A 15,383-nucleotide genomic window follows, 5' to 3' on the forward strand; every position below is an offset into this window, starting at 1 on the left:
ACACACACACACACACACACACACACACACGCACACACACACACACATGCGCTGATGGAGGCGTGCTCTGACTAACGGCCTCACGGTTAACGTCACTTTTACGGCGCTGCGTCCACACTAGTTTCAAACATCCAAAGCACCTTTGAACAGAACCACGCTCAGCTCCACTTTGAATTCTGCAGCAGTTGGTTCTAAACCAGCAGGAACCTGAAACTAGAAACATTCATTTCCTTTGAGTCCGGCCAGAGGGGATTCCATGAGAGTGATGGTACACATATGTAACACAATAACATAGAGCTGTTTGTTGGCAGGAGAGAGGGACAAGGTGAGATTCAGGAAAGAAGAAGAAAAAGAGAAACTCAAGAGTGGAAATGGTTTCTCAGGCATGGACACCTTTAAGGTATTAACTTATTATCTTGCAGTAAAAGGTTAAAGATTTTAAAATCTTTAACCTTTTGACTTTTTCCCTCCCGACAACATGTTGTGCTAAGGTTCCTTTAGTTACTTCAGACATAACTGCCATAGTGTTATAACAATAACTGGGGTTTAATGATCTTGAACAACAAACTGAACGTTGTCCCAGTGGTGTGAGGTATTCACAGCTCCAGTATGAGTGTGTGTCTCACACATGCACGTCACAGATGTGTTCATGAGAGTCTTTAGCTGTGTGATTATCTGAGCAGGAGGTCAGGGTGCCGTTAAAAACACAAAGCATTTCAAAGGTTTCTGGTCACATCTCCACCTGGATGTGGCCAGACTGTCTGCTGCCCACGGATGACAGGAAATGGTTCTGTTAGGCAGTAAGCAGAGCCAGATGGGCCGAGAGCAGAGGACAGCGCCGGGTTTCCGTCTCTTGTGTGGCAGGAATGGTTTGAATTCAGCAGGATTCTCTGGAAGTCCAGAGGAGGAAGAGGAGTGATGAGGTGTGCCTCAGTGGTTGTGTTTCTGTTTCTCATCTCTCTTTTCTCTCTGAACAGACGGTCGAGAATGAATGACTGAGTTCTCCCTTTCTTAATGAAAACCCCACACAGAGGGTTTGAACCACCGGGTCTAAACTAGCTCATTCAGACTCACTCACAAGCATTGTGGCCTTCAGGATCTGGCCCAAGGACACGTGGACACGCAGACCCGATGAACATCTGATTCAGATCCACAATGTACGACTCCACTGGTTTTAACCTCAGTGTACGGCCAGATCTGTGTTCCGAAACAAACAGTTTGTTCAGTTTGGTCTGTTTGGTTAGTTATGTTAGTTTGGTTAGTTTGGTTAATTTGGTTAGTTATGTTAGTTATGTTAGTTATGCTAGTTTTGTTAGTTTGGTTAGTTTGGCCATCTGCAGTTAAAGTGATTAAAGGACGAAGGACGAACGTCATGGAGGCGTTTTACGTTGATCAGAGTCTGAACAGCTGCATGTACACAGGATTATTGGTGGAATATTCATTTTCATCAACTATGTAAACAGATTAGTTGAATATTGTGTTTTGGAACACACGGAACACCTTCAGATAAACCACATCTGCAGCATTCAAACTTTTATGACCAAGTTTCAAGACAATCCTGTCAGATCTGAGGCAGAGTAACTGAGACAACCCGTCCTCTGCTTCCTCCTCTGTCTGTCTACTTCCTTCCTGTTATGAGTGTTTGTAGATGGTTCTAATAAGACAGGAGACAACCCGTCCTCTGCTTCCTCCTCTGTCTGTCTACTTCCTTCCTGTTATGAGTGTTTGTAGATGGTTCTAATAAGACAGGAGACAACCCGTCCTCTGCTTCCTCCTCTGTCTCTCTACTTCCTGTCATGAGTTCTGCACTGATTTATTTTCTACATGGGCGACGTTGCGATACTCCCCCAGTGATTTATTCCGTGTAATCCCAGCGCTGCCGTTGTGGTTTCATGAGGAGATGAGTTCATGGACACATAATTATCAGTAATTACACTGATTTTAGAAGACGCCCACTGTTCACACTCTTCACCCCCCAACTGTCACTCAGAGTCTGACTCCAGGTTTATCTCTGCCTGTGGACCGTTTACACTGAAATGTGTTGAAACGGTTCGTATGTCTTTGGTAGTAGCATAACATTTCTTTTAACAATCAAAACATGAAAAAAATGTAAACCATACTTTAGTGTTTCCTTTTTACCTCTTTGCTGAAGGTTTCATAAGTTTTCTTCTTTCTACAAAATGTACCAGACACTTTCAAAGAGGAAGGTCTTGGGTCGATAATAATGAGAATAAATATGAAGCAACATTTAAATACAGTGTTTGGTAACCTGTGTTGTCAGACTGCTGTTTGTTAACGTTAATCTGACATCACTTTAAAATGTTGGCCTCGCATCTGAATCAAAACTATGCTCACTTTTATGTAAAGTCAGACGTGAAGACGTCTCTGCATCTCTGTCAGCGCGACACCAGTCCTCAGATTAAATATCAACGCAGCAGCAAACACAACAGACGCTCAGTCTGCATCAAAATCACTTTATCGTGGTGAACAGTTTTAAGAAGTAACACTCTAACTCAGGACTTCATTTTACAGGCCTTCAATATTTCTTCCACCACTAAATTCTTTGGCACACACATTAAAGATTTCAGTAAATTCCTCTTTTTATGCGGCATTTCCCTAAATGTGTGACTTGTTTGTTGAGCAACCAAACAGCCCACAGCTCCGAGGTGTTTTTATTCATGAGAAATACCAAAGGTTTTGTAATGTGGAGTCATTGGTGGGCGTGGCCTGTTCTGGTGTCTGTGGACCAATGGGTCCCCCGCGGCGACTGATGGGAAACAGATTCTCTGCATTCACGATCACCTCTCTCTTTGTGTTGTAGAGAGAAACCCGAGAGCCATTCCAGCATGGAGGGGAGGCGGGGTCTTGTCCTCAGCCTCATCATGGCAGCGTGTTTCTACGGCAACGCCGCTCAGAAGACAGGTGGGTATGATTATGCAGCCATGATTTAACTTCCTGCATACCAGCACATAAAGGGTCATGGCACACACCATGTGTAGGACCAGTGTGTGTGGTAGACGGTTACTAACCCTGCACCAATCTGTGATTTCTGCTGAGCACACAGACGCGATGCATTAACTGGTTCACAACAGCACAAATCATCTGGCTTCGAGCAGCGTCGCCCTGTTGCATTAAACATATGGATCTGTATGTTCCAGCCGTACTGCCAAACCAAACGTTTATATTTGGGAAAAAATCTGGATTCTGTTTTTCTTGAAAAATATTTTCGCTCACCATCTGCCTACAGGATGTTTAGGGAAAGAGGGAGGGACCAGATAGAGAGAGGGTTACTAGCAAGTAAACCAAGGTTTACCAACTAATAAACGTCTTTGAAATATATTATTTTCCAGTCAGTCTGAGCATCGTTGAGGTGTCACTAGGAATAACCCAAAGTATGAGAAAAGGCTTTCTGCAGCCGGAAAGGTATTTAAAGTTTTAGTAAGATAGAGCAGCTAATGGAGAGGTAGGGTTGCACCACCAACACTGTCTGAAGGAAGTGAACCTCAGCAGTAAGCCCCACACCTTTGTTTCCCTTTCCTCACACTTTTGCATCCCAGAGTTCACCTGAAGGTGAGTGCTGTCACAGTAGATCCCTGTAGATCCCCCTGTCCAGAAACTGTCCACTATTCAAAACTAGCTGCTCACGTTTCTCCCTCTGGCTTGCACACATCACAAACAACCCACCACGTCTGTCTGTAAACGCTTTCACCTCTGGCTGGCACGCTTTCTAAGAACCAAGAACTGCTCTGTGGTAAGAGCTTTCTTTGAGCACTCTTAAGACCTCTCCATGACTTGACAACCTTCCCTCCCAGTCTGCACTCAAGAGGCTGTGGCCGACATCGTCTTCATGGTGGACGGGTCGTGGAGCATCGGCACCGAGAACTTCAAACAGATCCGTCAGTTTCTGTACACGCTGGTCAACAGCTTCGACGTCAGGCCTGAGCAAGTCCGCATCGGGCTGGTCCAGTACAGCACCACTGCACGCACAGAGTTCCTACTCAACACCTATCAGAGCAAGAAGGACATCCTCCAGCACATCAGCAGCTTACCTTACATGGGCGGTGGCACCCAGACGGGGCTCGGCTTGGACTTCATGCTGAACGAGCACTTTGTGGAGGCAGCTGGAAGCCGAGGGGGCCGGAATGTTCCGCAGATCGCTGTGGTGATCACCGATGGCAAATCACAAGACAATGTGGAGTCCCACGCTCAGGATCTGAAGAGAAAGGGAATTGTTTTGTATGCAATTGGTATCAAAGATGCAGATGAAGACCAGCTGAAAGAGATAGCCAATGAGCCGCACAGCCAGCACGTCTACAGCGTGTCTGACTTCGCAGCGCTGCAGGGAATTTCTCAGAGCATCGTCCAGACGCTTTGCACAACTGTAGAAGAAGTCAAACGACAACTCCTGCAATTGTCTCAAGGTAAAACGTGTCATACCACACAGCTCCCGCTGATTCAGTGATCTGGTTTAAGTATTTCCTACATGATAGAGCCAGGTATTACTGACTGGTTAATATGAGTTTAAATATCCAACAGAGTTCACTCTGAAGTCAGTCAGAAAAGTCATCTTGACGAATAAAAGCTTGTAAACCTTAAGAATTCAGAGATGGTGGACAAAATATATTGTGATTGGGTACACAAATACACAAACACACAAACACACAAACACACACACACAGCTTGTTGCTGCACATGCTGACTTTTTTCTCCCTCCTGTCCAGAATGTGCCAAAGCCACGGTTTCCGACATCGTGTTCCTGGTTGACGGCTCCTCCAGCATTGGCATCAATAACTTTAAGGAGGTCAAGAAGTTTCTCCGTAGCGTAGTCAACGGCCTGGACATCGGCCCTGACAAGGTTCGGATCGGCTTGGCTCAGTACAGCGATGAAACTACCACAGAGTTCCTGCTGAAGGATCACATGGACAAGAACTCCCTGCTGGCTGCAGTAGACTCCTTTCCCTACCGAACAGGAGGCACCGAAACGGGCAAGGCTATTGAATATCTCCTGACGCAGTTTTTCACAGAGGATGCTGGGAGCCGAGCCAGCCAGCGTGTGCCTCAGATCGCTGTGGTCATCACAGATGGAGACTCCACGGATGATGTGATAGTGCCCGCCCAGCGCCTGAGGCAGCATGGAGTCATAGTGTTTGGCATCGGGGTGGGAGCAGCCAACCACGTAGAGCTAGAGTCCATCGCCAACCGGCCTCCAGAGCGCTTCCTGTCCTCCATCAATAACTACCAGGCTCTGCAGAGTCTGACCGTAGGTCTGCTGCAAACTGTTTGCATCTCCGTGGAGGATCAGACGCAAGGTAAGGCAAATAAGAATCTGAGGAAACAATTAGCAAAATATATATATGTTGCAATGTCCAGAAGCACCTGAAAAGTAACTTTAAGAGCAGCTAGAGGTGTCTAGCTGAAATGGAAACAAAGAGCTTCAGTTACTCCAGAAAAGTATAGTTGTACTTTCATTAAGTTGGAGTGCTTTCAACAGACTGATTTAAAAAGAGACATTGTGACATTAAGGCAGGGATAAGCACAGGGTTGTGTCACTTACAAGGCCTTTTAAACGCAAAGCGACCACACAATGATTTAAGTCTTTGGCAGGGTTGTACAGCTCTGGATAGCCGGTTACGTGATTGGCCACCACAGCGTGAGGTCGGGTTTGGTTCCTCCAAAATTAAAAGTTGATTATTTTTCTAAATTCACGTCCCAACAGGCTGAGTGGTACTCCATGTGACTGAGTACCTGACCCAGGTCTCTCTTCCTGGTGGATCTGATGTTATGCTGTGTTTTAAATAAATGCTCCTTTTGCTTTAAAGCATATATTTTTACACATAACACTTCAAGCACTCAGACAAACACATGAAGGCTCTGCAGTGATTTATGTAATAAGCTCTGGATCCAGTTTGAGGCCATCCAGTGTCAGCCAACATTAACAGACAGACGTTTGGAATGGGAACAGAATTAATTGAACTTTAGTGTAGGAACTTTAGTTTCCTACAGAAATGATTCATTTTCCAGGAAAAGGCCTCAAGATAAGAATTACAATTTGCTTTAAGCATAGCGCTTGTCCATTCAACCATAATTTGGAGTTCTTTGCTATCAAGAAAATATAGTTAATGAGGGATTTACCAGCCTTGACCTGTGAGAAGAAGGAAAGTATATTTACCTTCCAATGAGTACAAAAGTTACCAAAAGTTACTTACCAAGATACTAAATGTCCTAATTCAGTATCTTGTAGTTCGTGGCCGAGATGGAATCTGATCTTGACTAACTACGCTACAGTTTACAGAGAGTTTCTTCCATAACAGCAGATCCTCTTACTTTCTTTGGTTTGTTTTCTTTCAGCCTTGGCAGAAAATTTTGCAGACATCTTCTTCCTGGTCGACAGTGGCATTTCTCAGCCGGACTTCCAGCAGGTCAGGACCCTCCTCACCCGACTGGCCAATCAGCTAAACATCAGAGCGTCTGCCTACCGTCTGGGCTTGGCCCAGTACGGTCAAGGTATGAAGGTGGAATTTCTTCTAAATGCTCACCAAAACAAAGAGGAGACTCAAAACGCTGTTAAGCGTTTCCGCCAGCGGAAACTGCAAACCAATGAGCCGCGTCAACTGGGCAACGCTTTGAAGTACGCCAGCACTCACTTTTTCACCAGTGAGGCAGGGAGCCGGGCGGACCAAGGCTACCGACAGTTCCTGGTTGTAATAAGTGGAAAAGACTCCGATGATCCCGTGTATAAGGAGTCACGTGTGATCAAATCCTCAGGAGTAACTGTGGTGGGGCTGAGCCTCGGTGCAACCATGCAGGAAATGCGTGTGGTAGCGACTGCACCGTACATCTACCAGTCCATCAGCAGCGTACCGGCACTGAGGGCTATCTTTGAAACAGAGGTGGCAGAGACCATTCTCACTGGAGGTGAAAAAAACACTTTTGGATTATATCTTCATTATTATTATCTGTTAAATAATCACTTGAGAAACTTGAAAAAGTATTTCACCCCCTCTCTGACTTTAATCATGGAAAGTAGACTCAGATATGTGAGCAGTTTCTTACTGACAGACGGGTCAGCCAGTTTGATTACTTTGGTGTTACGTAAATCTATCCACGTCTGATCTTAGGTGATCATATACCCATCTTCCTGAAGGTGTGTTTATTGTCCAATCCACTGGCCTTTTTTAAGTTTTAGATTGTAACATTTCACAGGGCCATAGCTGTCACTCAGTACACCTGAGCAGACTTACCTTTGTACCTGCATCGTGTTGCTGTAGCCCTCTATGTTTCCACCAGACTAACCTCATTTAAATGAATGAAGGCTAAAGTCTGAACACAGTAGGAAATACAGAACGTGACAGATTGTCTAATGAAATGGGCATTTTTTTCAGTTCAATTTGTCTTTCTTTGTCATCTTGAAATGTTTGTGAATGGTTGAGCAGTTCCATGAATTTGTGAATTTGTAATGATGATTTTTGTGATGATACAACCCTTTCATAGAATGCAAAGCAGCCAAACTGGCCGACATCGTGTTCATCGTTGACGAGTCTGGAAGCATTGGGAGAGACAACTTCCAGCTGGTGCGCTCTTTCCTCCACTCGATTGTGAGCAACCTGGATGTCAGTCCCTCTAGAGTCCGAGTGGGCATCGTTACGTACAACGAAAAGCCCACAGCACAGGTCTACCTCAACACCTTCAATGACAAGAATGAAACCCTCCAGTTCATCAAGATCCTGCCTTACCGTGGAGGCGGTACGTACACAGGAGAGGCCCTGAAGTTTGCCCTGAATGAGGTTTTTATCCCGCTAAAAGGAAGCAGGAAAGCCAAGGGTGTCCAGCAGGTGGCAGTGGTGATCACAGATGGTGAATCCCAGGACAACGTGAGCACTGCGGCAGCTAATCTTCGTCGCAAAGGTATCACCGTTTACGCAGTAGGGGTCAAAAATGCCAACGATGCCCAGCTGGTAGAGATGGCGTCTTATCCCCCCCATAAGCACAAGTTTACTGTGGACAGTTTTGCCAAGCTGAAAGCGCTGGAGCAGAGCTTGCAGAAAATGCTTTGCAGTAACATCCTTCGGCAAGCAGTCTCAGTCAGTACAAGAAGAACTGGCATCAAAGAAGGTCTGAACCAGAGTTTGTTTTAAAATTGGCTTTGTAGAATACGCCCAAAAATATGTTTTAAGTCAAAGTTTAAAGAGTAGAAAGCATTTATAGCATAGAACATTAAGTTAATTCATGTAAAGGGAGTGTAAAGGTGATGCAATGGGAAAATACATTTTTGCTTTTACTTTTCCAGGTTGTGTACAAACCGACGAAGCTGACATCTTCTTCCTGATTGATCACTCAGGAAGCATTTACCCCAAAGACTTCCAAGACATGAAAAAGTTCATCATTGAGTTTCTACATACCTTTCATATTGGGCCACAACATGTCCGCATGGGGGTTGCAAAATACGCAGATGATGCAGATTTAGAATTTGATCTGACAACTTACTCAGATGCCAAGACATTGGAGAAAGCCGTAGAGGGTATTAGACAAGTAGGAGGTGGGACAGAAACAGGAAGAGCGCTGGAATTCATGGTCTCACACTTTGAGAGAGCCAAGGTCACTCGTGGTCACAAAGTCCCAGAGTACCTGGTGGTCATCACAGATGGAAAATCCTCTGATGAGGTCAAGGCTCCCGCTGAAAAACTGAGGGCTCAGGGCGTCACCGTCTACGCCATCGGGGTGAAAAAGGCAGATGCAGAGGAACTTGAAGAGATTGCCGGCGACCCTAAGAGGACTTTCTTTGTCAATAATTTTGATGCTTTGAGGCCCATCAAGGACGACATCATCACAGACATCTGTTCTCAAGACGGTAAGAAAACTGGACTAGATGTTCTGTATGTGGCAACTAAGGGCCACACACACATTAGCATTGGACAGCTAATAGTAGAGAGGCGACAGGACATGAGGGTCCCTGACTGGAGACAGTTCATGGTTCATTTGTGGTTCTTGTTTGACTCCTTAAGGGAGCCTCTTTGTTTTCTACATAAGAAAAGAAAGGATAAGATAAGATAAGATATATATATATATATATATATAATAGAAAAGAGGAAAGCCACGCTAACATGTCTGTGCTACTGTGTCCACAGCTTGTAAAGATATACCCAGCGACCTCCTGTTCTTGATTGATAGTTCTGGGAGCATCTATCCAGAAGACTACGGGAAAATGAAAGAGTTCATGAAATCTGTCATCAGCAAGTCCGTCATTGGGCAGAACGAGGTGCACGTCGGTGTCATGCAGTTCAGCACCATCCAACAATTAGCCTTCCGCCTCAACCTCTACTACACCAAGGAAGAAATGTCCAAAGCCATCGATGACATGCAGCAGATTGGTGGAGGCACGCTTACAGGTGAAGCCATCACCGATGTGTCGCAGTACTTTGATGCAACCAGAGGAGGGCGTCCTGACTTGAGGCAGAGGCTGATAGTGATAACAGACGGCGAGGCCCAGGACCAGGTCAAAGGCCCCTCAGAAGCTCTGAGGGCCAAGGGAGTGTTAGTCTACGCCATTGGAGTGGTGGACGCCAACACCACCCAGCTGCTGGAGATCAGCGGTTCTCCAGACAGGACGTATGCTGAGAGGGACTTTGACGCTCTAAAGGACTTGGAGAGCGAGGTGGCCTTGGAGCTCTGTGATCCAGTGAGAGGTAAGAGGCTTGGACTGAAACATTAAATAATTTCAGTGACTGAGTTTAAATGTTTGTAAGCCACGAATTCCTCCTATTTTTTCTAACTCTTTGACTCACATCTTATATTGGGGGTATTGAGGATTTACGTTGGCTCAATGGTAGAGTCAGTCGTCCTTCAATCCAAAAATCGGAGGTTCGTTCTGGGTTCCTCTAGTCCATGTTGATGTGTCCTCGGGCAAGAAACTTAACCCCAAATTGCTCCCATAAGCTTCACCATCTGCTGTGTGTGAAAGTGTCATTGTTAGTTGGTCCTGATGGGCAGGGGGCACCTTGCATGGTAGCCATCAGTGTATGAATGGGTGAATGATAGTGTTAAAGCGCTTTGAGTGGCCGAGAGACTAGAAATGATACAAGTACAGTCCATTTACCATTCATTTGCTAGCTGAACATGTAAATAAGACAGCTTTGAAGTTTTTGAATGTCAAACAAGCGTATGAATTTTGAGGTGATTCCTTATCATGTTAAAGCATCACAGACTACATTCACTTCTGTGAGGACACCATTGTGCCAACCAAGAAGGTCCGCTGCTACCACAACAACAAGCCGTGGATCAGCAAAGAGTTGAAGGACCTTCTCAACAGGAAGAAGAGGGCCTTCATGGCTAAGGACAGAGGGGAACTTCGGGCTGTTCAGAAGAAGCTGAGAGAGGCTAAGATGGGACAGAACAACACTAAAGAGGTGTGGAATGGGATGAAAATGATGACAGGCTGCAGTCTGCCTTCATCTGGAGTACAGGGTGACCTAGCACTCGCATCGGAGCTCAACCTATTCTTCAATAGGTTCGACACTACCCCCACCCCGGTGTGCTCCGATAGTGAGGCTAGGTCTCCACCTAACACCTCTCCCCCCATTCACACCTCTGCTGGGGTCTCTGCTCCCCCTCCCATCTACACCTCTGCCACCTCCCCCTCTCCCAGCAGACTGTTAGGACCAGAGGATGCCCCCCCCTCACCCACTAGCCCTCTTCAGACCAACATCTCCACACCAGTGGACCAGGACAGCCCATCACTCCCCCCCCCCTACAACTGTTCACCCACGGCCATGAGCTCACAGCTCCCTTCAAACCCCCTCACCACCCAGCCCCACCTTCACCACCATCCAGGTACAGCATCAGCTCTCCAGGCTTCAGAAAAGCAAAGCCAGTGGACCTGATGACATCTGACAGCTGAAAGTGTGTGCTGGACAGCTGGCAGCTCCTCTCAGGCACCTCTTCAATCTCTCCCTGAGGTTGAAGAAGGTGCCCACAATCTGGAAGACGTCCTGCATTGTCCCGGTGCCGAAGAAGAGTCGTCCCAGCGGTCTTAATGACTACAGACCTGTGGCCCTGACATCACATGTCATGAAGACCCTGGAGAGACTGGTTCTGCGGCACCTGAGGACCCAGCTTACAGCTTTCTGGACCCACTACAGTTCGCCTATCTGCCACACATCGGGGTGGAGGACTTCATCATCTACCTGACACACAAGGCCCTCTCTCACCTGGAGAAGCCGGGAAGCACTGTGAGAGTCATGTTCTTTGACTTCTCCAGTGCTTTCAACACCATCCAGCCCTCCCTACTGAGAGAGAAGCTGCTGGAGATGAACCTGCACCCCGACACCACTTCCTGGATCACAGACTACCTCACAGGCCGGCCACAGTGTGTCAGGGTGGATGGCTGTGTCTCTGAGTCTGTGATCAGCAACACCGGCGCACCCCAAGGAACTGTACTGGCACCGTTCCTCTTCACTCTCTACACCTCGGACTTCCGCTTCAACTCTGGTTCCTGCCACCTCCAAAAGTTTTCCGATGACTCCTCCATTGTTGGATGTATCACAATGTGCTCAAGGCATTCTACCAGTCTGTGGTAGCCAGCGCCTATATATATATATATATATATATATATATATATATATATATATATATATAGATATATATATATATATATATGTAGATATATAGACCACAGTCTGTCTGCCCCCCCCCATGTGGATATACTGTACATTTTTATTTTTATTGTATAATATGTTGTATTTATTATCTGTTTCTGTAGTTGAGCTGCTGCAACACCCGAATTTCCCCCATGGGGATCAATAAAGGAATATAATAATAAAGCGCCACCTGCTCCATCTCCCTCTGACCCCATTTGCTCTCTGTCCTTTTATCTCCAACCAGAGTGTAAGAAGACAGAACGAGCTGACATTATTTTCCTGGTGGATGGCTCCACAAGCATAACTCTGAAGAAGTTCAGAAGCATGACGAAGTTTATGGCATCAATGGTGAACCAAACCACAGTTGGCAAGGACCTGACTCGCTTCGGGGTCATTCTTTACTCCAACGACCCCAATTCAGTTTTTACTCTAAAAAAGTATTACTCCAGACGAGAGGTTCTTAATGCAATAGAAGCACTGAAGTCCCCGTATGGAGACACCTACACTGGCAAGGCTTTGGCATACTCTTTAGAGTTCTTCAACGATGCACATGGTGGTCGAGCGGATCTGCAGGTGCCACAGATTCTCATGGTGATCACAGATGGGGATGCTACCGACCGTAACAGTCTGGTTGCTCCATCCATGGCACTGCGAGACAAGGGGGTCAGTGTCTTTAGTATCGGAGTTGAAGGAGCCAACAGGACACAGCTGGAGATCATGGCTGGTCACGACATATCAAGAGTTTTCTATGTGGATAACTTTGATGCCCTGGAAACTCTGTACAAGAACATTACTCATGTCCTCTGCAATACCACCAAACCAGGTAAGAGGCCAAAGTGTCATAGCACCCTGTCCGAAGTAGCCCTGAATCTAGACGGAAATACGTGAAGATCTATAGCATCATAAAGAACCTTCTTTGTAACTTTGCAAAGAGTCATAGTTGAAGTAAATAATAACAGTACTCGCACTTGACTTACACAAATTGGAAACTCGTGACTTGAGACAAAGAAGCCTCATATTTATTTTTGACAAAACGCTTTCTTAAATTATACTGATGATAAGATCGCTGTATATTTGCAGTGTATGCAGTAAAATGATATGGTTTGGTGGGTACATTGATGTTGTATACAAGTTTAACCTGAACTGAGATTTCTTTAAGCATATCTTCCAATATTCTGCAAGCAAATGTCAGCCAATAAGTGCATCCTAGCAATTTCTTCATTGGGCTCTTAATTGGTTTATATAATTTAACAATTTACTCAAGTGATTCATTTAGTGAGTGTCAAGCATATTATTTATTAGTAATGTGGATACATTTTGTCTCCTTGCTTTCACAGTTTGTGAGAAACAGAAGGCTGACCTGGTCTTTCTACTCGATCAGTCAGGCAGCATCAACTCAAACGACTATACCACCATGAAGCAGTTCACCACAGAACTGGTGAAAAGCTTCAAAGTCAGTGAAAATTTAATGCACGTAGGACTTGCCCAGTTCAGCAGCACTTTCCAGAATGAGTTTTACCTCAACCAGTTCTACAGCGAGCAAGCAGTGAGCAAGCACATCTTGGACATGAAGCAGCTCGGTGGAGGCACCAACATCGGACTGGCCCTGGATTCCATCAGGGATTACTTTGAGGCGTCACGTGGCGGCCGAAGATCTGCCGGGATCTCCCAGAATCTGGTGCTGATCACAGACGGTGAGTCGCAGGACGACGTCGAGGAGGCAGCTGACCGTCTCAAGGCTCTGGGGATCGAGGTGTTTGCCATCGGCATCGGAAACGTCCACGATCTGGAGCTCAAGCTGATCACCGGCACCGCAGAGAGGCTGTTTACTGTGCAGAACTTCGGCAGCTTGGAAAAGATCAAGCAAAAGGTGGTGGACACAATCTGCAAATCTAAACCCATCAAAGAGCCCAGTGGTGAGTTGAAAAGTGTGGCTTTGCCTCTGTTCCCCTTCTTTCCCATCATATTCCTCTGTGTCTCTGGCTGCCCAAGGTAAAGATGTGTTTCCCTTTGCTTCAGACTGCAGCATTGACATCGCCATGGGATTCGATATTTCTCGGAAAGACAGGGTTCCAGGTGAAATGCTGATCAGCGGCCACGACAAGCTCCGGGCCTTCCTGCCAGACATCGTCCGTTACGTTTCTTCGGTACAAGGTCTGTGCTGCGTCGGTCCAGAACCTGTCAAGACCAACATGGCCTTTCAAGTGCTAGGTAGAGAGGGACAGCGCTTGTACGACACAAACTTCGAGGCCTACAGCAGTGACACAGTGGATAAAGTCATGAGACTGCAGATATCAGAACCTACCTACTTCAACACCGCCCTGCTGAAGTCCTTCGAGGAGAAGTTCAGTGTCCAGTCCAAAGCTGGAGTGAAGGTGAGTCTGAGACACGTTTTGTGAAGGTGATATGGATCTAAAGTTGGACTGGCCCGTCTGGAAAGAGAAGCTAGATGAGTAGTTAGAGACACATATTATTTTAGCTACTGTTTCATCCAGTAAACTGTCTTCACAGCTGTTACATTCTTCCATATAGTTTCCTGCTGAAGTGAACAGAACCGAGCAGCTTGAGTCTGTAGCTCAGTCAGCCAGATGTTTAAGTGGGGAACGAGTTATAAATCAGCCTGAATAAATGGAAATGAGTCCCCTTATAATCCAGAATTAGACTGCATCTGAAGACATTGGATTCATTTATTTATTCATGTCTGACTGTGTGGAATTTGTTAGTCATTGTTAAAGAAATAACATTTTCAATAGAGTCCAGGAAGTCAGGGACTCTTTATTGACAGTTTAAACATTGTGGATCTTATTGTTACGACCTTTGATGCTAAACCAGAAAAATCACGCCAATATGAGAATTTAACAGACCATGAAATGTATTAACAAGTACAAGTTGGCAAGTGTTAATCCTCCAGTCCGTTGGACTTTTGTTAGAAGTAGATGGACAAACCAAAACATCCATAATTTCATGTATTTTTTAACGTGACATATTATGTATTAACATTTTCTCATTATATAATCTGTATCACTTTCACACTTAAAAACTTTAAGATTTTGATAATGTAGTTAAGTCATTTATCTTAAAAATGAAGGTTGATGACGCTGCTTCTCCCTGGTTTCTATCTATGGTTTTCCCCTTCACTTGAATGAATGAGTTGTAGTTTTAAGGCAGCCTAACATGTGACCCACCAGGTGCTGGTGATCTTCTCAGACGGACTGGATGAGAACGTGATGAAACTGGAGCAGGAATCAGAGCTGCTGCGACAGTCTGGTAAAACCCGGGAGATCCAACATGAGCACGATTTACATTCCTTCTCTTTACAATCACATACTTATGTTTGGATTATCAAGTAGATAATGTCACATCATCAGGTAGCAGCTAGAGAAATACACATCCATGTTTCTGCAGGCGTCCATGCTCTGCTGACGGTGGCCCTGGATGGGGCCCGGGACCCGGCCCAGCTGCAGATGGTGGAGTTTGGACGAGGGTTCGGATACAAGCTTCCTCTCAGCATCGGCATGCAGAGCGTCGGCAGCACCGTCCTCCAACAGATTGTGAGTCGTTTGTTACTGCTATCCGCAAAAATGTCTGTCACCTATTTGACCTATTTTAATTTACATCCACAGCATAAACAGCGTCACAAACGTAGTATTTCAAGCCAAACAATGATCTTTTTACTGAAACCAACCAAGTAGTTTAGTTTCTTTGTTTAGTTTTTAGTTTTCCATAGTCTGGGAGGAAACCAGTTCAGCT

The 15,383-nt window shown here is 45.6% G+C and overlaps 1 protein-coding gene across 3 annotated transcripts in view; it reads left to right on the forward strand.

Annotated features, from left to right (window-relative positions):
* col6a4a (collagen, type VI, alpha 4a) overlaps positions 1-15,383 on the forward strand; it is a 52,454-nt gene that overhangs the window by 14,846 nt on the left and 22,225 nt on the right. For all 3 annotated transcript variants that reach the window (XM_054621484.1, XM_054621483.1, XM_054621485.1), the window contains exons 2-13: positions 2,822-2,922; positions 3,813-4,421; positions 4,722-5,309; positions 6,349-6,915; positions 7,492-8,112; positions 8,288-8,848; positions 9,126-9,683; positions 11,878-12,456; positions 12,971-13,549; positions 13,653-14,008; positions 14,822-14,900; positions 15,039-15,184. In XM_054621484.1, coding sequence (XP_054477459.1) covers positions 2,847-2,922; positions 3,813-4,421; positions 4,722-5,309; positions 6,349-6,915; positions 7,492-8,112; positions 8,288-8,848; positions 9,126-9,683; positions 11,878-12,456; positions 12,971-13,549; positions 13,653-14,008; positions 14,822-14,900; positions 15,039-15,184 — 5,319 coding nt within the window. In that variant the 5' untranslated portion in view covers positions 2,822-2,846. The remainder of the gene's footprint in view (positions 1-2,821; positions 2,923-3,812; positions 4,422-4,721; positions 5,310-6,348; positions 6,916-7,491; positions 8,113-8,287; positions 8,849-9,125; positions 9,684-11,877; positions 12,457-12,970; positions 13,550-13,652; positions 14,009-14,821; positions 14,901-15,038; positions 15,185-15,383) is intronic.

The sequence above is a fragment of the Anoplopoma fimbria genome, chromosome 20 (assembly GCF_027596085.1).
Source record: "Anoplopoma fimbria isolate UVic2021 breed Golden Eagle Sablefish chromosome 20, Afim_UVic_2022, whole genome shotgun sequence".
Classification (NCBI taxonomy): Eukaryota; Metazoa; Chordata; class Actinopteri; order Perciformes; family Anoplopomatidae; genus Anoplopoma; species Anoplopoma fimbria.